Source organism: Anomaloglossus baeobatrachus, chromosome 8 (genome assembly GCF_048569485.1).
Source record: "Anomaloglossus baeobatrachus isolate aAnoBae1 chromosome 8, aAnoBae1.hap1, whole genome shotgun sequence".
Taxonomy (NCBI): Eukaryota; Metazoa; Chordata; class Amphibia; order Anura; family Aromobatidae; genus Anomaloglossus; species Anomaloglossus baeobatrachus.
In genome coordinates, this window is record NC_134360.1 from 76,601,036 (window position 1) to 76,623,819 (window position 22,784).

The following is a 22,784-nucleotide window of genomic DNA, read 5'->3' on the forward strand; positions in this document are numbered from 1 at the left end:
AGCGTGCAATTGTCATGCTGACTGCAGGAATGTCCACCAGAGCTGTTGCCCGTGAATTGAATGTTCATTTCTCTACATTAAGCCATCTCCAAAAGGAGTTTCAGAAAATTTGACAGTATATCCAACCGGCCTTACAACAGCAGACCACATATAACCACACCAGCCCAGGACCTCAACATCCGATATCTTCACCCCCAAGATCGTCAGAGACCAGACACCCGGACAGCTGCTGCAACAATCGGTGCATAACCAAAGGATTTCTTCGCAAACTGTCAGTAACCTTCTCAGAGAAGCTCATCAGCTGTTCATAGTCTTCATCAGGGTCGCCACCTCACTGCACAGTGTTGTTGTAACCAACTTGAGTAGTCAAATGCTCCCATCTATGGTGTCTGGCACGTTGGAGAGGTGTTCTCTTCATGGGTGAATCCCGGTTTTCACTTTACTGGGAAGATGGCAGACTGGCAAATGGTGGTCACACCAGATACTGTTTGGTTTTCTGATCACACCCCCAATACTGTAAAACTGCACATTTTAGAGTGGCCTTTTATTTTGGCCAGCCTAAGGCGCACCTGTGCAAAAAACTCTATAATCTCAGCATCTTGATATGCTGCAACGGTGAGGTGGTTGGATTATCTCAACTACGGAGAAGTGATCACTAACACAGATTTGACAAATTTGTGAAAAATACTTGAGAGAGAAAGAAAGGCCTTTTTTTAACAATGTGATGTCTACTGTAAAGTGAGAGCTATATAGCAATGATATATTCTCCATACAGCAATCCTACAATAGTGCAGAAAAAAGGTATTCAGTAAAGTAGATCTAGAGTTGACCGAGTCCATACTCTCCACTCACCTCTTGCGTTGCTCGGCCAGAGAACTCCCTCTAGTAAGTGCAAACATATCAAAGTCATCCTCCTGTTTCTTTCCTTGTTCCAGAGACTTCAGAGTTCCACTCACAGACCCAGAACTGACATCTGAAAAATAGAACAAAAAAACTGATACATACATATTCCTGTGAGCAAACATACATACACAAATACAATTTCATCTTCGGTGAATTCGAGTTACTCTAGAAATTAGAAAATGGGTAAATCAGTCATCAAACTCCTCCTCCTTCTCCACAATAGATAGCTGGCTCGGCTGGCAGCTATCTCTCCCGACACCTCTTTACACAGAAACTCAGAGTCGCTGCAAAATTCCTCTGGTGGGCACCTATCTCACCAACAGCAAAAGAATCAACAAGACAAAATTGGACATGCTTATCAGATGACGTCGGGAGGCCCCCCATGTACACTACAGGTCAAAAGTTTGGGGTTTCCCAGACAATTTTGTCTTTTCCATGAAAAAAAAAAATCATACTTTTATTTATCAAATGAGTTGCAAAATCAATAGAAAATATAGGTCAGACATTTACTAGCTTAGAAATAATAATCTTCTAAACTAACGAGTTTCCCATGAAAGTTCTCTTTTTCTGGCCATTTTGAGAGTTTAATGGAACCAACAAATGTAATGCTCCAGATTCTCAACTAGCTCAAAGGAAGGTCAGTTTTATAGCTTCTGTAATCAGCAAAACTGTTTTCAGCTGTGCTAACATACTTGCACAAGGGTTTTCAAGGGATTTCTGAACATCCATTAGCCTTCTAACACAGTTAGCAAACACAATGTACCATTAGAAAACTGGAGTGGTGGTTGTTGGAAATGGGCCTCTATACACCTATGTAAATATTGCATTCAAAACCAGACGTTTGCAGATAGAATAGTCATTTACCACATTAACAATGTTATAGAGTGTATTTCTATTTAATTTAATGTTAGCTTCATTGAAAAAAAAAATGTGCTTTTCTTTCAAAAATAAAGAAATATCTAAGTGACCCCAAATTTTTGAATTGTAGTGTACATTAGGCTGTCGGCCAAATTAGTCCATATTGGCAAGTTCAGCCAACGTTAGTTTAATGTACATGGGGGTCTTTAGAGCTGCATATGATAAAACCAAAGAAATGGGCAGACATCTGTTGGTATAAGTGTAATATGTAGGTGCATGTTCACATTGTGGCCAGTAACAGGTAGAACTTTGGATAAAAACAATGAGCAAAACCCTGCAGTAAGTAAATAAATAGTTTTTACATTACAGTATTAACATTACTGTGATCAAAAAAAGCGTAAAAGCCATCACATCATGACAAAGTGTAAACCTTTTTGAGGTAGGATGGTTTTTAGTAGGCAGGCAAAGCAGACACCTTGGTCTCTTTATAGGAAATACCATTATTAAGTAACTGTTTGGGGTCTGACTCATGGGACCCACTCGGATCCGTAAAAAAAAGCAGTCCTCGGTCTTTTGGCATTGTCCCTGTCTAGTGATCCTACACAGGTGATAGGAAGGAAACCAGAACACAAATCCAGTACTGGAACACAAAGAGGTCATTGAATTTGTTCTAAGGAGCAGTATACGAATGATAGAGGTTAGTAAATAACAGGCTTAAAGAGAATCTGTCGGCAGGTTTTTGCTACCTCATCTGAGAGCACCATAATGTAGGTAAAGAGATCCTGACTCTAATGATGTATCACTTAGATTACTGGCTGCAGCTGTTCTGACACAATCAAAACTTTTAGATTTGGCAACACAGTAGAGCTGTCCCTGCCCACACCAAGAACCAGCAGAGATTGCACATTGACAGTGAGGTGTCAGTCACAGGAGGGGCATGCCGGACTTCTGTACACGAGGCACGACGGGGAGACAGATTGTGGCTTCTAAAGTTAAGAGAAGCGAAGTGGATCTTTTTGTTAGAGTCTAGATCTCCAGGAGGTCTGACCGTCAGATCGGATTTGCTTATATTTATTGATGTATTGTGCATGATATATTTACTTTTTCATATGTTTGTAACAATGTATCAGGTGACTGATTGTTCTGGGGGTTACACATCACTCCTCTGTCAGCTGTATTTAATCACTGCACTAAGACTGGGAATGTATAATGTCTTAAGGCCGCTTTACACGCTGAGATATTGGTACAGATATCGCTAGCGTGGGTACCCGCCCCCATCTGTTGTGCGACATGGGCAAATCACTGCACATGCCGCACAAAATCGCCCAGACCCGTCACACGTACTTACCTGCCCGGCGACGTCGCTGTGACCGGCGAACCGCCTCCTTTCTAAGGGGGCGGTTCGTTCAGCGTCACAGCGACGTCACAGCTGCGTCACTGAACCCCCGCCCAATAGAAGTGGAGGGGCGGAGATGAGTGGGACGTAACATCCCGCCCACCTCCTTCCTTCCGCATAGTGGCCAGGACGCAGGTAAGGTGAGGGTCCTCATTCCTGCAGTGTCACACGGAGCGATGTGTGCTGCCGCAGGAACGTGGAACAACTTCGTTACTGCTGCAGTAACGATTTTTGAGAATGGACCCCCATGTCACCGATGAGCGATTTTGCACGTTTTGCGATGCAAAATCGCTCATAGGTGTCACACGCAACGGCATCGCTAATGCGGCCGGATGTGCGTCACCAATTCCGTGACCCCAACAAGTTCGCATTAGCGATGTTGTAGCGTGTAAAGCCCCCTTAAGACCGCTTGCCAGTCGAAACGAGTCTTCTATATCCCTTATGTATTTTTTTATCTTTTTTCCCTGTTACGGTTGATCTTAATTGTCCACTACAAAACTAAAGTTTTTCACCTTGGAAGCACTGCTGCTGGACAATCTCCAGTTCTTAAGAGGTTTCTGCTGACTTAGGGGTACTTCTCACATAGCGAGATCGCTAGCGAGATCGCTGCCGAGTCACAGGTTTTGTGACGTACCAGTGACCTCATCAGCGATCTCGCTGTGTGTGACACGAAGCAGCGACCTGGCCCCTGCTGTGAAATCGCTGATCGTACACACTGTTCTGCTTCATTTTTTGGTCGTCGGGCTCCCGCAGGGCAGCACACATCAGTGTGTTTGACACCTTACCCAACGACCTCGTTCGCAACTCACGTAGGCGTGCATCTTCATTTTCCGCGCCCTTTCTGTTCCGATTGGTGATCGTTACTACGTTCGGATTGGCTGCTTCCATCCTCTGTTCTGGCTTGTAGATCGCAGTACATTTCAGAGGGCTTAATTCACTTGTCCCGGACCGCGTGTAGCAGCAAATCATAATACAGTCCATTCTGCATCGGGACTGTAGGATGGACAAGGATGTAGAAGGATGGAAGGGCTATTATGTTGCCTTCTCTAAAGGCAAGGCCGCTCAGTCACAACGCAGTTACGACCACCATTCGGAGCAGAGGAGGCAATGTAGATGCACACCTATGTTATTAATCAAGATTTGAATCGTGCTATGTGACAGGGTCCCAGCGACCGCCGTATCGTTGCTGCGTCGTTGGGAAGATCTGACTATTTGACAGCTCACTAGCGACCCTGTAGCGACGTACCAGTGATCCTGACCAGGTCGTATCGCGGTCAGAATCGCTGGTACATCATTTAGTGTGACGGTACCCTTGCTGTCACAAGTACTGACCAAGGACCTTGCAGATGTATATGGCATGGTGAGCTGGAATATTTTTCTTGACTATTTGCACGAGGCAATGTCGTCCAGTAATGGTAATCAGCAGGTATAAAAGTCTTTACTTTACGTAAACAACAGCACACAGCCTGATAAGAGAGGCACAGTTGAATTTTGTTTTTTAACCCCTACAACATCCTGTCCTCAGATTACATAGCAATAACCTGCTGACAGATTCCCTTTAACTTTGTGTTTTCTTTACCATCATAGCAAATGAAAACCACACGAAAACCCAGTATACGCTGCTCAGTACAATATGGCGATCAAAAGAGGGAAACAAAAATTGACACGTCTCAAAAGAAAAGAAAAAGAAAAACAGCTTATGGCTGGAAGTCATCTTGTAGCAGAAGGAACCTGCCTCCCCCATCGCTATCTGTGAAGTAGAAAAAAAATAGCGCTCCTTCAGCTAAGCCAATTATTTCGTCGCCAAGACAGAGGGAAAAATTTACACCTTTTCATAAGATATATCAAGGAGGCTTGAAAAAGTTCTTGATTGACAAATACAATTATAAGATTTTTCTTTTCCACATTCATTTTCTTTTTTTCCCAATAATTAGCGATAGAACCTTCTGTAGAAACATAGAGAACCTGTCATCTTGATATAATGCTGCGATTCATACGCCATCAATATAGAAGAATATTAACACCCACATCTATGGACTTCTGGATAAAATCATGTGTTTTACCATGTGGGCTCAGGCCGTGTCTTCCCCTCCAAGTAAACCAGCAGCCCTATAAACCAAGGCAGGGGATGTGACTTGGCACTGTATAAACTGTAGGAGAATATACTGGGTAATGGCTGCAGAATTGTTCAAATTATGCGCTACAGACTGCGCTACCCCGTGCCCATAACTCCCGAGTAACGTCCGTGGGAGTGAATGGGCGAGATGGGAATACGCTCTTGATTTAGTTTTATGGCAGTTCCTTTCTAAAGTCTTCCTGACACAAATGAGTCACATCACAAAACGTCTTCCGCTTCAGGCCTCATCACTGACTATGCAGGGAAATGACTGATATTACCGGAGTCACTCATAGTAAATAATGAAAGTGGAGATGGATTTAAACAGGAAGGCTACAAATGTCATTCACATTAATGATATTATTAGAGCTGTACGAGTATGGAGCAAAAGTAATGAATTCCATGAGAATTCTGCAGAATAAAAGTTCACAAAAAAATAAAAAGCTCTAGTAGTAGTGGCTATATAAAGGCAATGGTCAGCCTGAATGCTTTCTATTCAGCACAGATTCGGACATGTTCAGTATTTCATGCATCCATAGATTAATAGATTGTGCTGTATGAACTTCACAAACAACCAGCTTATCTCCAAGGAGAATAATAGGATCAGGCGCTGACATTCAGCAGCTAGCTACAGTGGTCGAGCTACCTTTAGTGGTTGGCCGTAGCTTCAGCGGTCAGGGCCTAGCTTCAGTGGTCAGGCCAGCTTCAGCAATTGGGCGCCAGCTTCAGCGATCGGGGCGCCAGCTTCAGCGATCGGGGCGCCAGCTTCAGCGATCGGGGCTCCAGCTACAGAGATCTGCGCCCCAGCTACAGAGATCTGCGCCCCAGCTACAGAGATCGGGGCCCCAGCTATAGAGATCGGGGCCCCAGCTACAGAGATCGGGGCCCCAGCTACAGAGATCGGGGCCCCAGCTACAGAGATTGGGGGCCCCAGCTACAGAGATTGGGGTCCCCAGCTACAGAGATTGGGGGCCCCAGCTACAGAGATTGGGGGCCCCAGCTACAGAGATTGGGGGCCCCAGCTACAGAGATGGGGCCCCAGCTACAGAGATGGGGGCCCCAGCTACAGAGATCAGGGCTCCAGCTACAGAGATCGGGGCTCCAGCTACAGAGATTGGGGCTCCAGCTTCAGAGATTGGGGGCTCCAGCTACAGAGATCGGGGCTCCAGCTACAGAGATCGGGGCCAAGCTTAAGGGATCAGGTTACCCTCAGCTATCTCCAGGGAGAACAAAAGGATAAGCTGTTGAAATTCAGCAGCCAATTTCAGTGACTTGGTCCAGCTTTAGATAAGCTCCTACAAAGTCTATAGAAAAAGAGCTTGTAAGCACTGCCCTCCTTTAATAGGAAACAGGCCAACATTGCAAGGTTTGCCGGTAATTTAGGCTGGTACAATAAAAGTTTTACAAGAACTTTGCAAATTTTAACATGAGAATCACCTTTTAAAGCAAACTGGTCAGATGATGCATGCTAACATGAGGACAGTATACGATGAAGGAAGAGCGACTGAGTGCCTTGCGAAAGTATTCGACCCCCTTGAACTTTTCAACCTTTTCCCACATTTCAGGCTTCAAACATAAAGATAAAACATTTTAACATTTTGTTGAAGAATCAACAACAAGTGGGACACAATTGTGAAGTTGAACGAAATTTATTGCTTATTTTAAACTTTTGTAAATAATAAAAAAAAATGAAAATTGGGGCGTGTAATATTATTCATCACCTTTACTTTCAGTGCAACAAAATCAATCCAGAAGTTAATTGAGGATCTCTGAATGATCCAATGTTGTCCTAAATGACTGATGATGATAAATATAAGCCACCTGTGTGTAATCAAGTCTCTGTATAAATGCCCCTGCTCTGTGATAGTCTCCGTGTTCTGTTTAAAGCGCAGAGAGCATCATGAAGACCAAGGAACACAACAGGCAGGTCCGTGATACTGTTGTGGAGAAGTTTAAAGACTGTATTTGGTTACAAAAAGATTTCCAAAATGTTAAACATCCCAAGAAGCACTGTGCAAGCGATCATTTTGAAATGGAAGGAGTATCATACCACTGCAAATCTACCAAGACCCGGCCGTCCATCCAAACTTTCATCTCAAACAAGGAGAAGAGTGATCAGAGAAGCAGCCAAGAGGCCCATAAACACTCTGGATGAACTGCAGAGATCTACAGCTGAGGTGGGAGAGTCTGTCCATAGGACAACAATCAGTCGTACACTGCACAAATCTGGCCTTTATGGAAGAGTGGGAAGGAGAAAGCAATTTCTCAAAGATATCCATAAAAAATGTTGTTTAAAGTTTGCAACAAGCCACCTGGGAGACACCAAACATGAGGAAGAAGGTGCTCTGGTCAGATGAAACCAAAATCGAACTATTTGGGCACAATGCCAAACGATATGTTTGGCGTAAAAGCAACACAGCTCATTACCCTGAACATACCATCCCCACTGTCAAACATGGTGGCGGCAGCATCATGGTTTGGGCCTGCATTTCTTCAGTAGGGACAGGGAAGATGGTTAAAATTGATGAGAAGATGGATGGAGCCAAATAGAGGACCATTCTGGAAGAAAACCTGTTGGAGTCTGCAAAATACCTGAGACTGGGATGGAGATTTGTCTTCCAACAAGACAATGATCCCAAACATAAAGCAAAATCTACAATGGAATGGTTCACAAATAAACGTATCCAGGTGTTAGAATGGCCAAGTCACAGTCCAGACCTGAATCCAATCGAGAATCTGTGGAAAGAGCTGAAAACTGCTGTTCACAAACGCCTCCATCCAACCTCACTCAGCTCCAGCTGTTTGCAAAGGAAGAATTGGCAAGAATTTCAGTCTCTCAATGTGCAAAACTGATAGAGATATATCCCAAGAGACTGCAGCTGTAATCACAGCAAAAGGTGGCGCTACAAAGTATTACCGTAACTTAAAGGGGCCGAATAATATTGTATGCCCCATGTCACAAACCACCGGGGGGTCACTCAGAAATCCCCCGCGCTGGCTACCAGTACGTCACAATCGGGGGGTAACAAGTGGGGGTCACCCCTCCTTTATACCTCCCGACCGACAGACAGAGCACGTGACGCGCTCTCTAGCGCCCCTCTTATAGTCAGGCCAATTATGGAATTGCCCGACCATAAGCAAGGAGGCCGCTATACTACTTATGCCGATTATTGAAGGGTCCCCGGTGAGAGTAAGGTATATATTCCCCCGACCTCCGCGGGCGGAATATATAAAATCTCCCCGAATCTCACTGGCCTCCCCACAATAATCCTTGGCACAATTCGCTGCCACCAACCGATTTACGGTAACTATTAGCCGAACACACAGACGTGGGATTCAAGATCGAGATAACAGAACAGCCCAAGATTAATTATATAATTTAATCAGCCTAAAGCACACTAGAACTACAATATATACAATAGGGAATCTACAGAATATACAGTTATGTCAGAGTACAGTTACAATCAAAGCATGGGTTACAAACAGGCATACACAGTTCCAGCAGTTACCTTGTTGCGTCTGGCCACAGGGGGGCGCTGTAGACCAGGTTTCCAGGAACTCCCTCACAGGTCTTTCCCAACCAGGCCCCCGAGCAGAAGAACCCTGGAAAATGGCCGAAGTAGGGTTATCAACCTGGGCAGATCCAGGTCCCCTCCTACCTTAGTGACCTCACAGGGAAGCACTGCCACTCCCCCTGCATGGATCAGAATTATCCAGCAAAGGGGATATTGGCCATAACTTTGCCTGGGAGCGTCGTAGGCGGACGCCAATGCTCTCATTGTGACAGTTATGAATTTAGCTACAGAACGAGGGGACTCATGACCTGTCTGCCAGTTCCCCATTGGCTGATATCACGCCTGGGGCATTTCCCAATGTCCTGCTCCCATAAAAAGGGGGTGCCGGCATCGTCCACATGCGGAGACACCATTTTTATGGTTGCCATATTTATCGGAAATATGGCTTGCGAGATATGAACCATTTTTTACTGGAGTCGTTCTGTCTGCTAGTTCCATAGCCTTGCTAATGAGATACAACTCTTGTTACAGGGTGACGGCAGGGAGTCATCCTGTGTCCTTTGTCCTAAAGCCACCTAATTTCCATATCACAGGACATGGCCATGGAGTTTGTTGCTAAACCAGTTGTGTGAAGGAAAGGGGGGGTGACACCAGGAGAGGGCTTCCTGACATACTTGAATATCATGATTTATCGTCATATCTCCGGATTTACCTCACACCCCAATTTTCACATAAGCAATAAATATCGTTCAACTTCACAATTGTGTCCCACTTGTTGTTGATTCTTCACCATAAAATTGAAATGTTTTACCTTTATGTTTGAAGCTTGAAATGCGGGAAAAGTTTGAAAAGTTCAAGGGGGCCGAATACTTTCGCAAGGCACTGTATGTATGTGTATATAATATATATACATACACATATATACACACACACACCGTAATATATATAAATAATATATATTACGGTGTATATATAATTTGGAAAATTATTTCTGAATAAGTGTAAATCCTGACAAAACTCGTAGGAGAAAGAGTGAATGTCCTAATTAGGCCACACAGGGTGATTGACAGCTTACAGTGCACACACAAGGGTAGAGGATAAACTGTCAATCACCGTGTGTGGGGGCGGCGTAAGCAGGACTGTTGCTGTTTGTCCTAGGGCCCTGTGAAGATTCATGCCGTTTTTATTTCAGAATTCCTCCTACAAATCATATGAGCCTGTATATCCCAGAGCTCACTTTCCGTCTCTCCATCATATTCTGCTCTCATCTGCCAGATTCCCTTTATGGAGGCATACCAGAGTCTGGCCCACAGTGATTAGAAGGTATCTTTGTAGTTTACTTTCAGAAGACATGGGACAATTTTCAATCAGGAGTTTGTATAAGGAATTTATGGGCTTAATATGGAATGTTAATATGGCCATGTGAGAAGAAAACAACACATAAAATGATCAACATAATGCTAAAAATAATCATACACAATATCATAATTGAAAATAACATGGACTGAAATGTTCAAATTCAGAGCAAATATTTTCCAGTATAGTGACACTTCACAGTGTATATGATCTTCATAGATTATTGCAAGGCAAAAATGGAGTAAGATGTTGGCTATATGCAGTGGCACTCGCTGTAAGGAGAGCGGAGCTGTCGGAAGGATTATTCCCCAGTTTGTATGAATGATTATTGTGTTGGAAAATGAAGTTATCAATATGCCGAAACTACTAAATATGGTCCAGTTATGTGATAAACCCGCTATAAGACGCTCTGAAGACAAGATGTCTTCAGGACGGTAAGAACTTCACAGACAGCTGAGTGACAGAGATAAATGAGGCTCCGTGTCATCGTCTGCAGCCGCACAGGAAAACAATGTGACAGCGAAAGAAAAGGGGGAGGACGACTCTATACAAACGCAGAATCTATGAATTTTTATAGTCGTACCGGCAGCTTTACTGTCATTCTTTACAGTCTAAGAAAAGAGAAATCATCAAATCACAAAGAAGCCGAGCGGTTAATATCATGAATGATTTTCAAGGCGCTGCCTATTTTACCAGACAACATGCAAAAAAACCCCATTTTTTTTCTATACATTTTTACTATTTTGCAGCCTTTAATATTGATTTTCTTGACCAAAACAGAAGTCACTTAGTGCGGTGGGTGCAAAGATATTGACCGTAATTTCCTAATGATCCTTATAGATCACTCCTCAAGCATTATCTAGAAATAGCAACAAAGTGGTTCTCAAGACGTTGTTTTTATGCTATAAACAGTACAAAAAATAGTCAGGGTTAACAAGTTCCCGATTCATATTTTCAAGAAAGGAACAGACTAAAAAGGTCATTTTTCAATTCAGGTACATTAACTTACAGTATGTGCAAAATCCAAAACAATAAAGTGCAGGTCACATAGGTCCAGTATATTCACCACCAGTATGGATAGTCCAGGCCTAATGCCGGCGTCACACGGTACAATATATCGGGCGATATGTCATCGGGGGTCACGTCGTTAGTGACGCACATCCGGCATCGTTAGACATATCATACCGTGTGACACCTAGGAACGACTGTGAACGAGCAAAAATACTCACCTTATCGTTGCTCGTTGACACGTCGTTCATTTTCAAAAAGTCGGTCCTCCTTCTGTGCGCCGGATGTTCGTCGTTCCCGAGGCAGCACACATTGCTCCGTTTGACCCCACGGGAATGATGAACACAGCTTTCCTGCGTCCCGCCGGCAATGCGGAAGTAAAGAGGTGGGCAGGATGTTACGTCCTGCTCATCTCCGCCCCTCCGCTTCTATTGGCCAGCCGCTGAGTGACGTTGCTGTGTCGCCGAACATCTCTCCCCCTTCAGGAAGAAGATGTTCGCCGACCACAGCGAGGTCGTTCGGGAGGTAAGTACGTGTGACGGGGGGGTTCCCAACTTTGTGCGCCACGGCCAACTAATTGCCCGTGACGCACAAACGACGGGGGCGGGTACGATCGCTCGTGCGATCGCACGATAGATCGTCCCGTGTGATGCCAGCATTAGCACAACGTCCAACAGATTCAAGAATGGTTAGAAAAGGATGGACCCCCAAAATGTCACATTAGCTGCCAAGTATTAGATATGAAATGTAACAGTTTCCAATTCTGATGGACACTTTGCTGACACCTGGATTATCCATATTGGCAGTGAATATACCGAATCAATATGACTAGCACATTTCTTCTTGGGTTATGCACATATGATAATGTAGCTGAATTGAAGGACTTTTGCCTATGTTTTAGCTATAAAAATCCTTTTGTCAGCTGTTTTGTTACAAAGAGTGGCATGAAAAACCACAGTGGTCTACAAGGCAAACTAGCTAACCCTAAGCTCTTTAGGTAAAAGGGTGCTCACTACTGAGAATATGTCCACTACTTTTACACTGATGGATTATCCCTAGTATAGGTTATCAATGTTTGATTGGCCGGGGTTCAAAACCCGAACTCCCACCAATTAATTGTTCTTAGTGGCGAGAGCAGGTGGCCGGAAATGCTCGGTTCCAGGGCTGCCCAGTTATCTGTGCCCACGGCCGGGTACTGCATGTCCGCCTACCACTGAAATCAATAGCAGACTCATGTGCAGTACCCAGCCGTGCCCACTATCCGAACACGGGGCAGCTTCGGAACTCAGCGTTTCTGGCCACAGGCTGTCGCCGGGACCGAGAACAGCTGACCGGCGGGAGTATGGGGCATTGGACCCCGACCACCGATCAGATATTGATGATCTATCCTAAGTATAAACCATTAATGTAAAAGTAGTGGCAACCTCTTTAATGGAATCGCCACATAGACATCATTGCAGTACATCCATGATTTTAACTTTCCTCTCTGGCCCAGAGTTGTCCTTTCATTACAACAGTGCAAAATCCCACAACACTCACGATTCGTATATTGTGGATACTATACTTTTTATGTGCCTCCTTACATAACTTGGGTGAGTTAATGATTTTTCTTGGTCTTAAACAGAAGGTGCTATAAAAAAAAAAAATTTCAGTAACAAAAAATGTAAACTATTCATATTTTAATGTTTTGTTCAAATATAATCATTTGTTTTTAATGGAGCAAAATATTGATAATACATTTTTAAGAGTGGAAAATATCAAACTTTTAACATTAGGGGGAGCAGCTGCTGAAAACCTAGTGTAAAATTAGCCTGGATTACAATTGCAGTAAAAGTGGGAAGAAATCTGCTCTCATGTGTGTGATGTGACACCTCCCCACCCCTTCTGGGTGTTTGCAAAAGGATAAGGGAGGATGAAGTTTAGGATCACAGTGTGGAGTCATTTTGTTGGTGACTGCAAAGTGATCCTGAACTGTGGAAAGTGTGACAGAGGATGACTGGCATAGTACTCCACTGTATACTGTGCCCCAAATATTCTGCTACTGTAATATTGTGCACCACATTACTGTGCCCCCATATACTGTGTGCTACATTACTGTGTGCCCCCATATACCATGCACCATATTACTGTGCCCCCATATACTATGCACCACATTACTGTGCCCCATATACTGTGCACCATATTACTGTGCCTCATATTATAGTGACCCATAGTGCTCTATATAGTACACAGCTCTGCTATATCAGTGTGCAGTGATATAGCAGAGGTGTGGCCAGTGGCGTAACTACCGCGGTCGCAGCGGTCGCGATCGCGACCGGGCCCGGGCGGTTTGGGGCCCGCGGGGACCCGGCAGATCAGCAGCCAGCTCCTCTCAGTGAGAGAGAAGCTGCGCTGATCTATCACAGTGCACGCGCCCACTATATGACCCGCTGCCGCCCCCGACACCGGGCCCTCCTGCCCGATGTCAGCGGCGGCACCGGGGCCCCCCTCCCCCGTCACCGCGCACAGTAATAATGAAGCAAAGAGCGGCCGGCGCCGCTCTGCATCATCATTCTGCCCCTGTGCCTGTGCGGTGACCAGGGCCGGCGTCAGCACCCGGCATATGCCGGGGCCCTGGGGAGCCGGGGGGGCCCACTCGGCCTCGTCAGCTCTGGTGCACCTTGGCCGGGGCCCACTCTCCTTAGTTCTGCGGTCCCCGGGCGAGTTCCGGGGACCGCAGTCCTCGGCAGGAATCTGCGGCGCCGTCTCTTTAAGGCGCGCAGACTTCCTGGTTTGAACTTCATCTGTGGGCGGAGCTACAGACCGGCATCCTGCTCAGTCCCACAGATGAGAGTTGCAGTGCCAGCCAGCGACCCCCAGCACAGCGTGTCCCTCCGGCGCTGTGTGGGCCCCCTCTCCACCGTGACCTGAGCGGTATGTGCCCTCCCCAACCCCGATTTATGCCCCCCCCCGGAGCCGCGCGTGTCTGTCTCTGTCTGTATGTAGCAGAGCTAGGTGTGTATGTATATAGCAGAGCTATGTGTGTATGTATATAGCAGAGCTATGTGTGTATGTATATAGCAGAGCTATGTGTGCATGTATATAACAGTGCTATGTGTGTATGTATATAGCAGAGCTATGTGTGTATGTATATAGCAGAGCTATGTGTGTATGTATATAGCAGAGCTATGTGTGCATGTATATAGCAGAGCTATGTGTGCATGTATATAGCAGAGCTATGTGTGCATGTATATAGCAGAGCTATGTGTGCATGTATATAGCAGAGCTATGTGTGCATGTATATAGCAGAGCTATGTGTGCATGTATATAGCAGAGCTATGTGTGCATGTATATAGCAGAGCTATGTGTGCATGTATATAGCAGAGCTATGTGTGCATGTATATAGCAGAGCTATGTGTGCATGTATATAGCAGAGCTATGTGTGCATGTATATAGCAGAGCTATGTGTGCATGTATATAGCAGAGCTATGTGTGTATGTATATAGCAGAGCTATGTGTGCATGTATATAGCAGAGCTATGTGTGTATGTACATAGCAGAGCTATGTGTGTATGTACATAGCAGAGCTAGGTGTGTATGTATATAGCAGAGCTATGTGTGTATGTATATAGCAGAGCTATGTGTGCATGTATATAGCAGAGCTATGTGTGCATGTATATAGCAGAGCTATGTGTGTATGTATATAGCAGAGCTATGTGTGTATGTATATAGCAGAGCTATGTGTGTATGTATATAGCAGAGCTATGTGTGTATGTATATAGCAGAGCTATGTGTGCATGTATGTAGCAGAGCTATGTGTGTATGTATATAGCAGAGCTATGTGTGTATGTAGCAGAGCTATGTGTGTATGTATGTGGCAGAGCTATGTGTGTATGTAGCAGAGCTAGGTGTGTATGTATATAGCAGAGCTATGTGTGTATGTAGCAGAGCTATGTGTGTATGTATGTGGCAGAGCTATGTGTGTATGTAGCAGAGCTATGTGTGTATGTATATAGCAGAGCTATGTATGTAGCAGAGCTATGTATGTAGCAGAGCTATGTGTGCATGTATATAGCAGAGCTATGTGTGTATGTATGTGGCAGAGCTATGTGTGTATGTATGTAGCAGCGCTGTGTCTGTATGTATGTATCCAGCAGAGCTGTGTGTGTTTGTCTGTATGCATGTATGATGTGTATCTATGTATGTCAGTGTATATGACTGTATAGATGTGTCAGTTCTATATGTATTTTTGTGAGTTTGTCGTTAAATATGTATATGTATGTGTACGTATGTGTGTCTGCGTGTGGATGGGGCCCACTGGGACTCTTCCGCCCGGGGCCCACAAAAAACTGGAGCCGGCCCTGGCGGTGACGTCACTCCTGTGCGACTGCTGTGCTGAGTGCACAGAGCGCAGGGAGGGAGGACGCCGACCGCAGCACCGGGAGGACGAGCAGCAGTGGAAGGAGGAGAGCAGGGAGTACAGCATCAGTGGAACAAGGAGACGTCAGGACAGAGCAGCAGTGGAAGGAGGAGAGCGGTGAGTACTTGGTTTTTTTTTTTATATATATATGAGTACACGGTGGTCAGAGGCCTGGAGTGGGGAGGCTGCATTATACTGTACATGGAGGCCTGGGGTGGGAAGGCTGGATGATACTGTACATGGAGGCCTGGGGTGGGGAGGCTGCATCTGTACATGGAGGCCTGGGGTGGGGAGGCTGCCTGATACTGTACAAGGAGGCCTGGGGTGGGGAGGCTGCCTGATACTGTACAAGGAGGCCTGGGGTGGGGAGGCTGCATGATACTGTACATGGAGGCCTGGGGTGGGGAGGCTGCATGATACTGTACATGGAGGCCTGGGGTGGGGAGGCTGCATGATACTGTACATGGAGGCCTGGGGAGACTCCATTATACTGTACATGGAGGCCTGGGGAGGCTGGCAGCATTATTATACATGGAGGCCTGGGGAGGCTGGCTGCTATATTATACATGCAGGCCTGGGAGGCTGGCTGCTATATTATACATGGAGGCCTGGAGAGGTTGGCTGCATTATTATATATGGAGGCCTGGTGAGGCTGCATAATAAACATGAAGGACACCTTATACATTGAATATAGAGGTGTAATATACATAGAGGTCTATGAGGCTGCATTATACTGGAGGTCTATAGGGCTGCATTAAAATGGAGGTTGGGGGGGGGGCTGTATAATACAAAATGAAGGGACACCTTATACATGGAATATAGGGGTGAATTATACATGGAGGAGTATGGGGCTGCATAATACCATCTGAAGTTTTATGGGGTTGTGTTATAATACATATAGGACTATGGGGGCTGCATTATAATATATGGAGGACTATGGAGGCTACCTTATACATAGACTATGGAAGTGCATTATAAAACATGGAGGACTATGTGGTGCAGTATAATATATGGAGAACTATGGGGTGAATTTTAATACATGGAGAACTATGGGAAATGCATTATAATTGAAGGGCTACTTTATACATGGAGGATTATGGGGGTGCATTATAATATATGGAGGGCTATGTATCTGCATTCTAATATATGAAGGGTTATGTGAGACCCTTTATACAATTATTTGGAAGGCTATGTGGGGGCTGTTATAGTATTTTGAGAACTTTATACAGGGGGGACAAAGATACAAGTATGGGATGGAAATGTTTTGTGCTGAGGGAAAAAGGCTCTTTCCCTCAGCAGCCAACTTTCCCATGCTCTGCTATACATCTCTCAGCACCCAGCTTTCCCATGTTCTGATATACATCTCTCAGCACCCAGCTTTCCCATGTTCTGATATACATCTCTCAGCACCCAGCTTTCTCATGCTCTGATATGGGAAAGCTGGGTGCTGAGGACAAGATAAATATCAGAACATAGGAAAGCTGGGTGCTGATAGAGGGATTTCAGGGTGCTGTGGGTGAGAGCCAAGTGTCAGCGTCATTATCCTGTACCCCGAGTGTCAGTGTCATTATCCCTTACCCCATACCTCCCAACCGTCCCGGATACAGCGGGACTTTCACGCTTTACGTTGTTTGTCCCGTTGCCACGATCGGGACGGCCGGCTCCCGGGCTCCGCCCACCCACTCTCTCTCCGCCTCCCTGCTTTTCCCTCCTACCATCCCAGTAGACGTGGCATAACAGAGAGGAGCGCTGCCTGTGCTGCTGCTGGTACAGTAAAATCTCCCCAGCGCTGATTTCCCTCCCTCCCCCCCCTCACCCCCGGCCGGAGCCTCTCTGTGCGGTCGGCCGGCCGCCTGTCTGTGCGGTCGGCCGGCCGCCTTTCTGTGCGGGCGCCCCCCGGCCGCCTGTCTGTGCGGGCGCCCCCCTGCCGCCTGTCTGTGCGGTCGGCCGGCCGCCTTTCTGTGCGGGCGCCCCCCGGCCGCCTGTCTGTGCGGGCGCCCCCCTGCCGCCTGTCTGTGCGGGCGCCCCCCTGCCGCCTGTCTGTGCGGGCGCCCCCCTGCCGCCTGTCTGTGCGGGCGCCCCCCTGTCGCCTGTCTGTGAAGGCGACCGGCCACCTCACTGTGTGGGCGACCGGCCGCCTCACTGTGGCTCCCTGCGTGTCCATGCTGGAGGCCCGCCGGCTGCCTGCGTGTCCATGCTGGAGGCCCGCCGGCTGCCTGCGTGTCCATGCTGGAGGCCCGCCGGCTGCCTGCGTGTCCATGCTGGAGGCCCGCCGGCTGCCTGCGTGTCCATGCTGAATGGGTGTGGATGGGGAGTGGATATGGGCTTGACTGTGAAATGGGTGTGGTTAGGGGGCGTGGCCTAAAAATTTGGGAGGTATGCCTTACCCCAAGTGTCTGTGTAGGGGGGGCCCAGGTCTAAACTTTGCAACGGGGCCCATCCAACTCTAGTTAAGCCACTGGGTGTGGCAGTATGTTCATTGCACAGCAGCGCCATTTCTCTGCTTTGAACACAGTAGCGGCAGCGATCTGCAGCAACCACAAATGTTGGGCTGTGATCATTGCTCCCCACCACCGGTACTCGCCCCATTCCTGGACCTCCGCTCCTGGCACCTCTCCTGTGAGCCTGGTGTCTCGGCAGCTACTGCTGTCACCGCTCTGAGTACAGTGACAGGAGGAGCTGCCGGTGATCGCAGCTAATGTCAGCTGCGATCACTGCCCCGCCGCATGTACTCACCTCATTCCTGGACCTCTGTTCCCGGCAGCTACTCCTGTCACCCCAGTGTATCGTCAACTTCTCCCATTACTGCTTGACTAGCACAGAGCACACAGTGGTCACAGGGGGAAAGTAAAGTGCACAGCATAGACTGTGGGCTTCACAGACATGGCGGTGGTCTCCTCCCAGAGCTGTGATTTGGACAGCTCAGGGGGCATGTCCAGGTCAGGTAGGAAGCAGCCACAGTGCAGGAGATAGGGTCAGAGGCCGACTATTCTCTCTATAAACAGGGGACCGCCGTATTTGAGGTGTGTAACTGTCGTTACACGCTGCAAATCCAAGATGGCAGCCCCCAGTGTTTGAGTAAAAATAGAATAAAAACTAAATAAACAATGAATTTAATTTTGTATTAAAAATAATTCCTTAAATCAGTAATTATTAATACAACAACTGCAGTCGGAGTCGTGGATTCGGAGCTGGTGTCCATTTGGTGGAGTTTAAGTAAAGTATAAATTAGAACAACTTAAACTCCTAAAATATATAATTAATTGGGTACAGCGGTTCAATACTCAGCCCATTTAGATCAAATATTGTGCACAAGATCTGCATTATAGCCCACAGCTAAGCCACAAATAAGTAACTATCAGACTATCGAAATGAGCCTCAATAATGAAGGAAGTGGATCTCCTACCTTATGTAATATCTAAAAGACATTAAGTCTTGAATTGTCATTTTTTTTGTAAAAAATGACAAAACAAACTACAGGTGTTTTCCAATGGCATAAAATAATGACAAATTGCTAGAATATGCAATAACTATAATCTGCGACCAATAGGACCCCCACTGATCCTAATAATGGGCTAGCAATCTCTGTACACTACACAGCGGTCCCCAGCCATCATGCTGTCCATTAAAATGAATGAGGTCTTCTATAGTTCTCTGTGCTACATCCCCTTCATTCAATTGATCGGTGGAGAAACTAGAGGTCAGACTTCCACCAATTATAAGGTGATGAGATATCAGCGACGTGCCGACACTTTATAACACAAGAATGCCACTTTAATTGTCTAGGATCATCTCCTTTCAACTTCACAAAGAAGCCGAGCTAATTGATCTAATTGCCTTTTACATACAGCTCAGTCTTGAACCAAATTACAGATATTAATTAAAAATCTCTCTGGAGAATTCCCCAGTCCTGGAGATGTAGTCATGAGATGCAAACCTCAATCACGCTGCGTACTGAAATGTGTCTAGCATGAAGAAGACGACCTTAAGCGCACACGTACTAAATACTTATACCGCCCATATTATAGCCCATTATCCAGATTTTTCAGCTGTTGAGGACTTTCTTCCCCATCACATGGTTTCGATTTTACATTGTTTCCTCCTTATGATTACATTGTTTCCAAAGACATTAGTTTTATAGAGGAAAACAAAAACAAGTATGTAAAATTATAGAAGATAATGTATCCTTATATAGAAAGTCATGACAGCAGCTGATATCTATCAGTAATTAGAAAGCAATCCTCACGCAATTATGCTCCATTCAAAAGTCAACAAAACCGATGCGGCCTGTGATTGGTGAAGCGGCCTGTTGACTTGATGAGATCATCAGTAGTGATGGGCGAACCCGAACTGTAAAGGATACTTTACACGTTGCGACATCGCTACAGAAATATCGTCGGGGTCACGTCGTTAGTGCCGCACATCCGGCGCCGGTAGCGACATCGCAGCGTGTGACACAAATGAGCGACGATCAACGAGCACAAAAACGTGAAAAATCATTGCTCGTTCACATGTCGTTCATTTCCTTAATAGCGCTGCCGGCACAGGTACGATGTTGTTCCTCGTTCCTGCGGCAGCACACATCGCTATGTGTGACACCGCAGGAATGACGAACATCTCCTTACCTGCCTCCACCAGCAATGAGGAAGGAAGGAGGTGGGCGGGATGTTACGGTCACTCATCTCCGCCCCTCCGCTTCTATTGGCCGGCCGCTTAGTGACACCACAGTGACGCTGCTATGACGCCGAACGCCCCTCCCCCTTGAAGGAGGGATTGTTCGGCAATCATAGCGACGTCGCTGTCATGATATGTGTGTGTGACGCTGCCGTAGCGATAATGTTCGCTATGGCAGCGATCACCAAATGACGCACAGGCGACAGGGGCAGGTACTATCGCGCTCGACATCGCTAGCGATATCGCAGCGTGTAAAGCACCCTTAAAGTTCGGGGTCCATACCGAACACAGTGTTCGTGCACACGAGCCCGATCACAAGCTTTCCTGGGAAGCTTGTGTTACAGTTCGGGTCCAGTTTGGGTCAAGGGGCTGTATAAAAAAAGCACATTATTAAAAAATATTATGATTATACTTACAGGTCCCGCGAGGTGTCCTGCAGACTCTGTCTCCCCACCGCTTCTGATCATTGCTGAGCCCCCAGGTAACCACCACTGACTAAAGGACATTCCATGACGTCATAGCCATGTGACCAGTCTGCTGTGAATGTTGTACAGACATTGGCTTACAGACTGGTCACATGTCTATGACGACACGGAAGGTCCTTTAGTCAGTGGTGGTTACCTGGGGGCACAGCGATGATCGGACGCGGAAGCAGAAGCGGCCGGGAGAAAGTCTGCAGGATGTATCGCGGGACTTGTAATTATAATGACAATGTTTATTAACTATATTCTTTATTTTACAGCGTCCCCGCCCCATCACATAACTGTAAAGCCCAAGTTCGTGTTGTCTCAGAACCCGAACTAGAACTTTACAAAACGTTCGGGTGAGGCTCCCGATCCCAAACATTGGGGAGATCGCCCATCACTAGTCATCAGAGGTTTCTGAGATGGCGCTCCCTTCTAGTCCTCTAGCCGCTGCATTCTATCACAGGCTGTAGTGGTCCTGTTAATGGGGTTGTTCCCTTTCAATTAAGTTTGTACTTTTTCTGCAGTTTGTTATAAAAAAAAAAAAAATAACAAACCAACCACACAGTACTCATCAACCCTGAGCCACCTGTGAGTCTCTGCCGCTGCTCCTGGTGTCTGGCATTGACTGCGGTGGACATCACATCGACAGTGCAGCAGCCAATCAGTGATGTCAGGGGGATCGGAGCGGTGCGTTCTGTCTACACTGGCAAAGCTGCTGATTTGATAGACATGCTGACAAAGTTTCGTCAGACATCAGGAATAGTGCTGGAGGTTTGCTGGTGGATTCAGGAAAGGGGAGTACAGCGCATTTTGTTTCTTTTATAATGAACTGTGGCCGGGATAGAAACATTAACATCTGAATGGAGGAGACATCACTTTCTAAAATGGTATATTGACCTCCGGAACGGTGAGAGCTAGATTATTGGGGGTGCTGTATTCATACGTTTTTTGCTTTAGAACCATCCAGGTCTTAAAGGGAACCTATCACCAGATTTTTCTCCTATAAGCTGCGGCCACCACTAGTGAGCCCTTATATGCTCTTCTCCATTTACACCTCCGGCCTGGGACAGCTCATAGAGTCCCACGGCTTTCAGTACCATGTCTATGCTGATGATACGCAGATCTACCTCTCTGGACCTGACATCACCTCCCTACTAACCAGAATCCCACAATGTCTGTCTGCTATTTCATCCTTTTTCTCTGCTCAATTCCTAAAACTGAACATGGACAAAACAGAATTCATTGTCTTTCCTCCTCACTCAAACCCCTCACCTGACATATCCATCAATGTCAATGGCTGCTCACTTTCCCCAGTGCCACGTGCTCGCTGCCTGGGAGTAATCCTAGACTCTGATCTCTCTTTCAAGCCACACATCCAAGCCCTCTTCACCCCCTGCCACCTCCAACTCAAAAATATTTCCCGGATCCGTACATTCCTTTCCCAAGAAGCTGCAAAAACCCTAGTACATGCCCTTATTATCTCCCGCCTGGATTATTGCAACCTCCTGCTCTGTGGCCTCCCTTCTAACAGTCTCGCACCTCTACAATCTATTCTAAACTATGCTGCCCGGCTAATCCACCTGTCCCCCCGCTACTCCTCGACCTCTCCTCTCTGCCAATGCCTTCCCATTGCCCAACGACTCCAGTTCAAAACACTAACCATGACATACAAAGCAATCCACAACCTGTCTCCTCCCTACATCTGTGCCCTAGTCTCTCGGTACTTACCTGCACGTAACCTTCGATCCTCACAAAATCTCCTTCTCCACTCCCCTCTCATCTCCTCTTCCCACCATCGCATCCAAGATTTCTCCCGTGCCTCCCCCATACTCTGGAATGCTCTGCCACAACAAATCAGACTCTCACCTACCTTGACAAGCTTCAAAAGGAACCTGAAGACCCACCTCTTCCGACAAGCCTACAACCTGCTGTAACCCTCAGTCTGATATAACGCCGCACAACCACTTCTACCCTAACCTACTGTATCCTCACCTATCCCTTGTAGACTGAGCCCTCGCGGGCAGGGACCTCTATCCTCCTGTACCTGTCTGTGCCTTGTACTGTTTATGATTATTGTACTTGTCCCTATTATG

At 46.4% G+C, this 22,784-nt stretch overlaps 1 protein-coding gene across 1 annotated transcript in view; it reads right to left on the bottom strand.

Moving 5' to 3' along the window:
• The window catches only part of TOM1 (target of myb1 membrane trafficking protein), a 186,429-nt gene that overhangs the window by 35,629 nt on the left and 128,016 nt on the right, over positions 1-22,784 (bottom strand). The window contains exon 11 of the mRNA XM_075321804.1: positions 853-973. Coding sequence (XP_075177919.1) covers positions 853-973 — 121 coding nt within the window. The remainder of the gene's footprint in view (positions 1-852; positions 974-22,784) is intronic.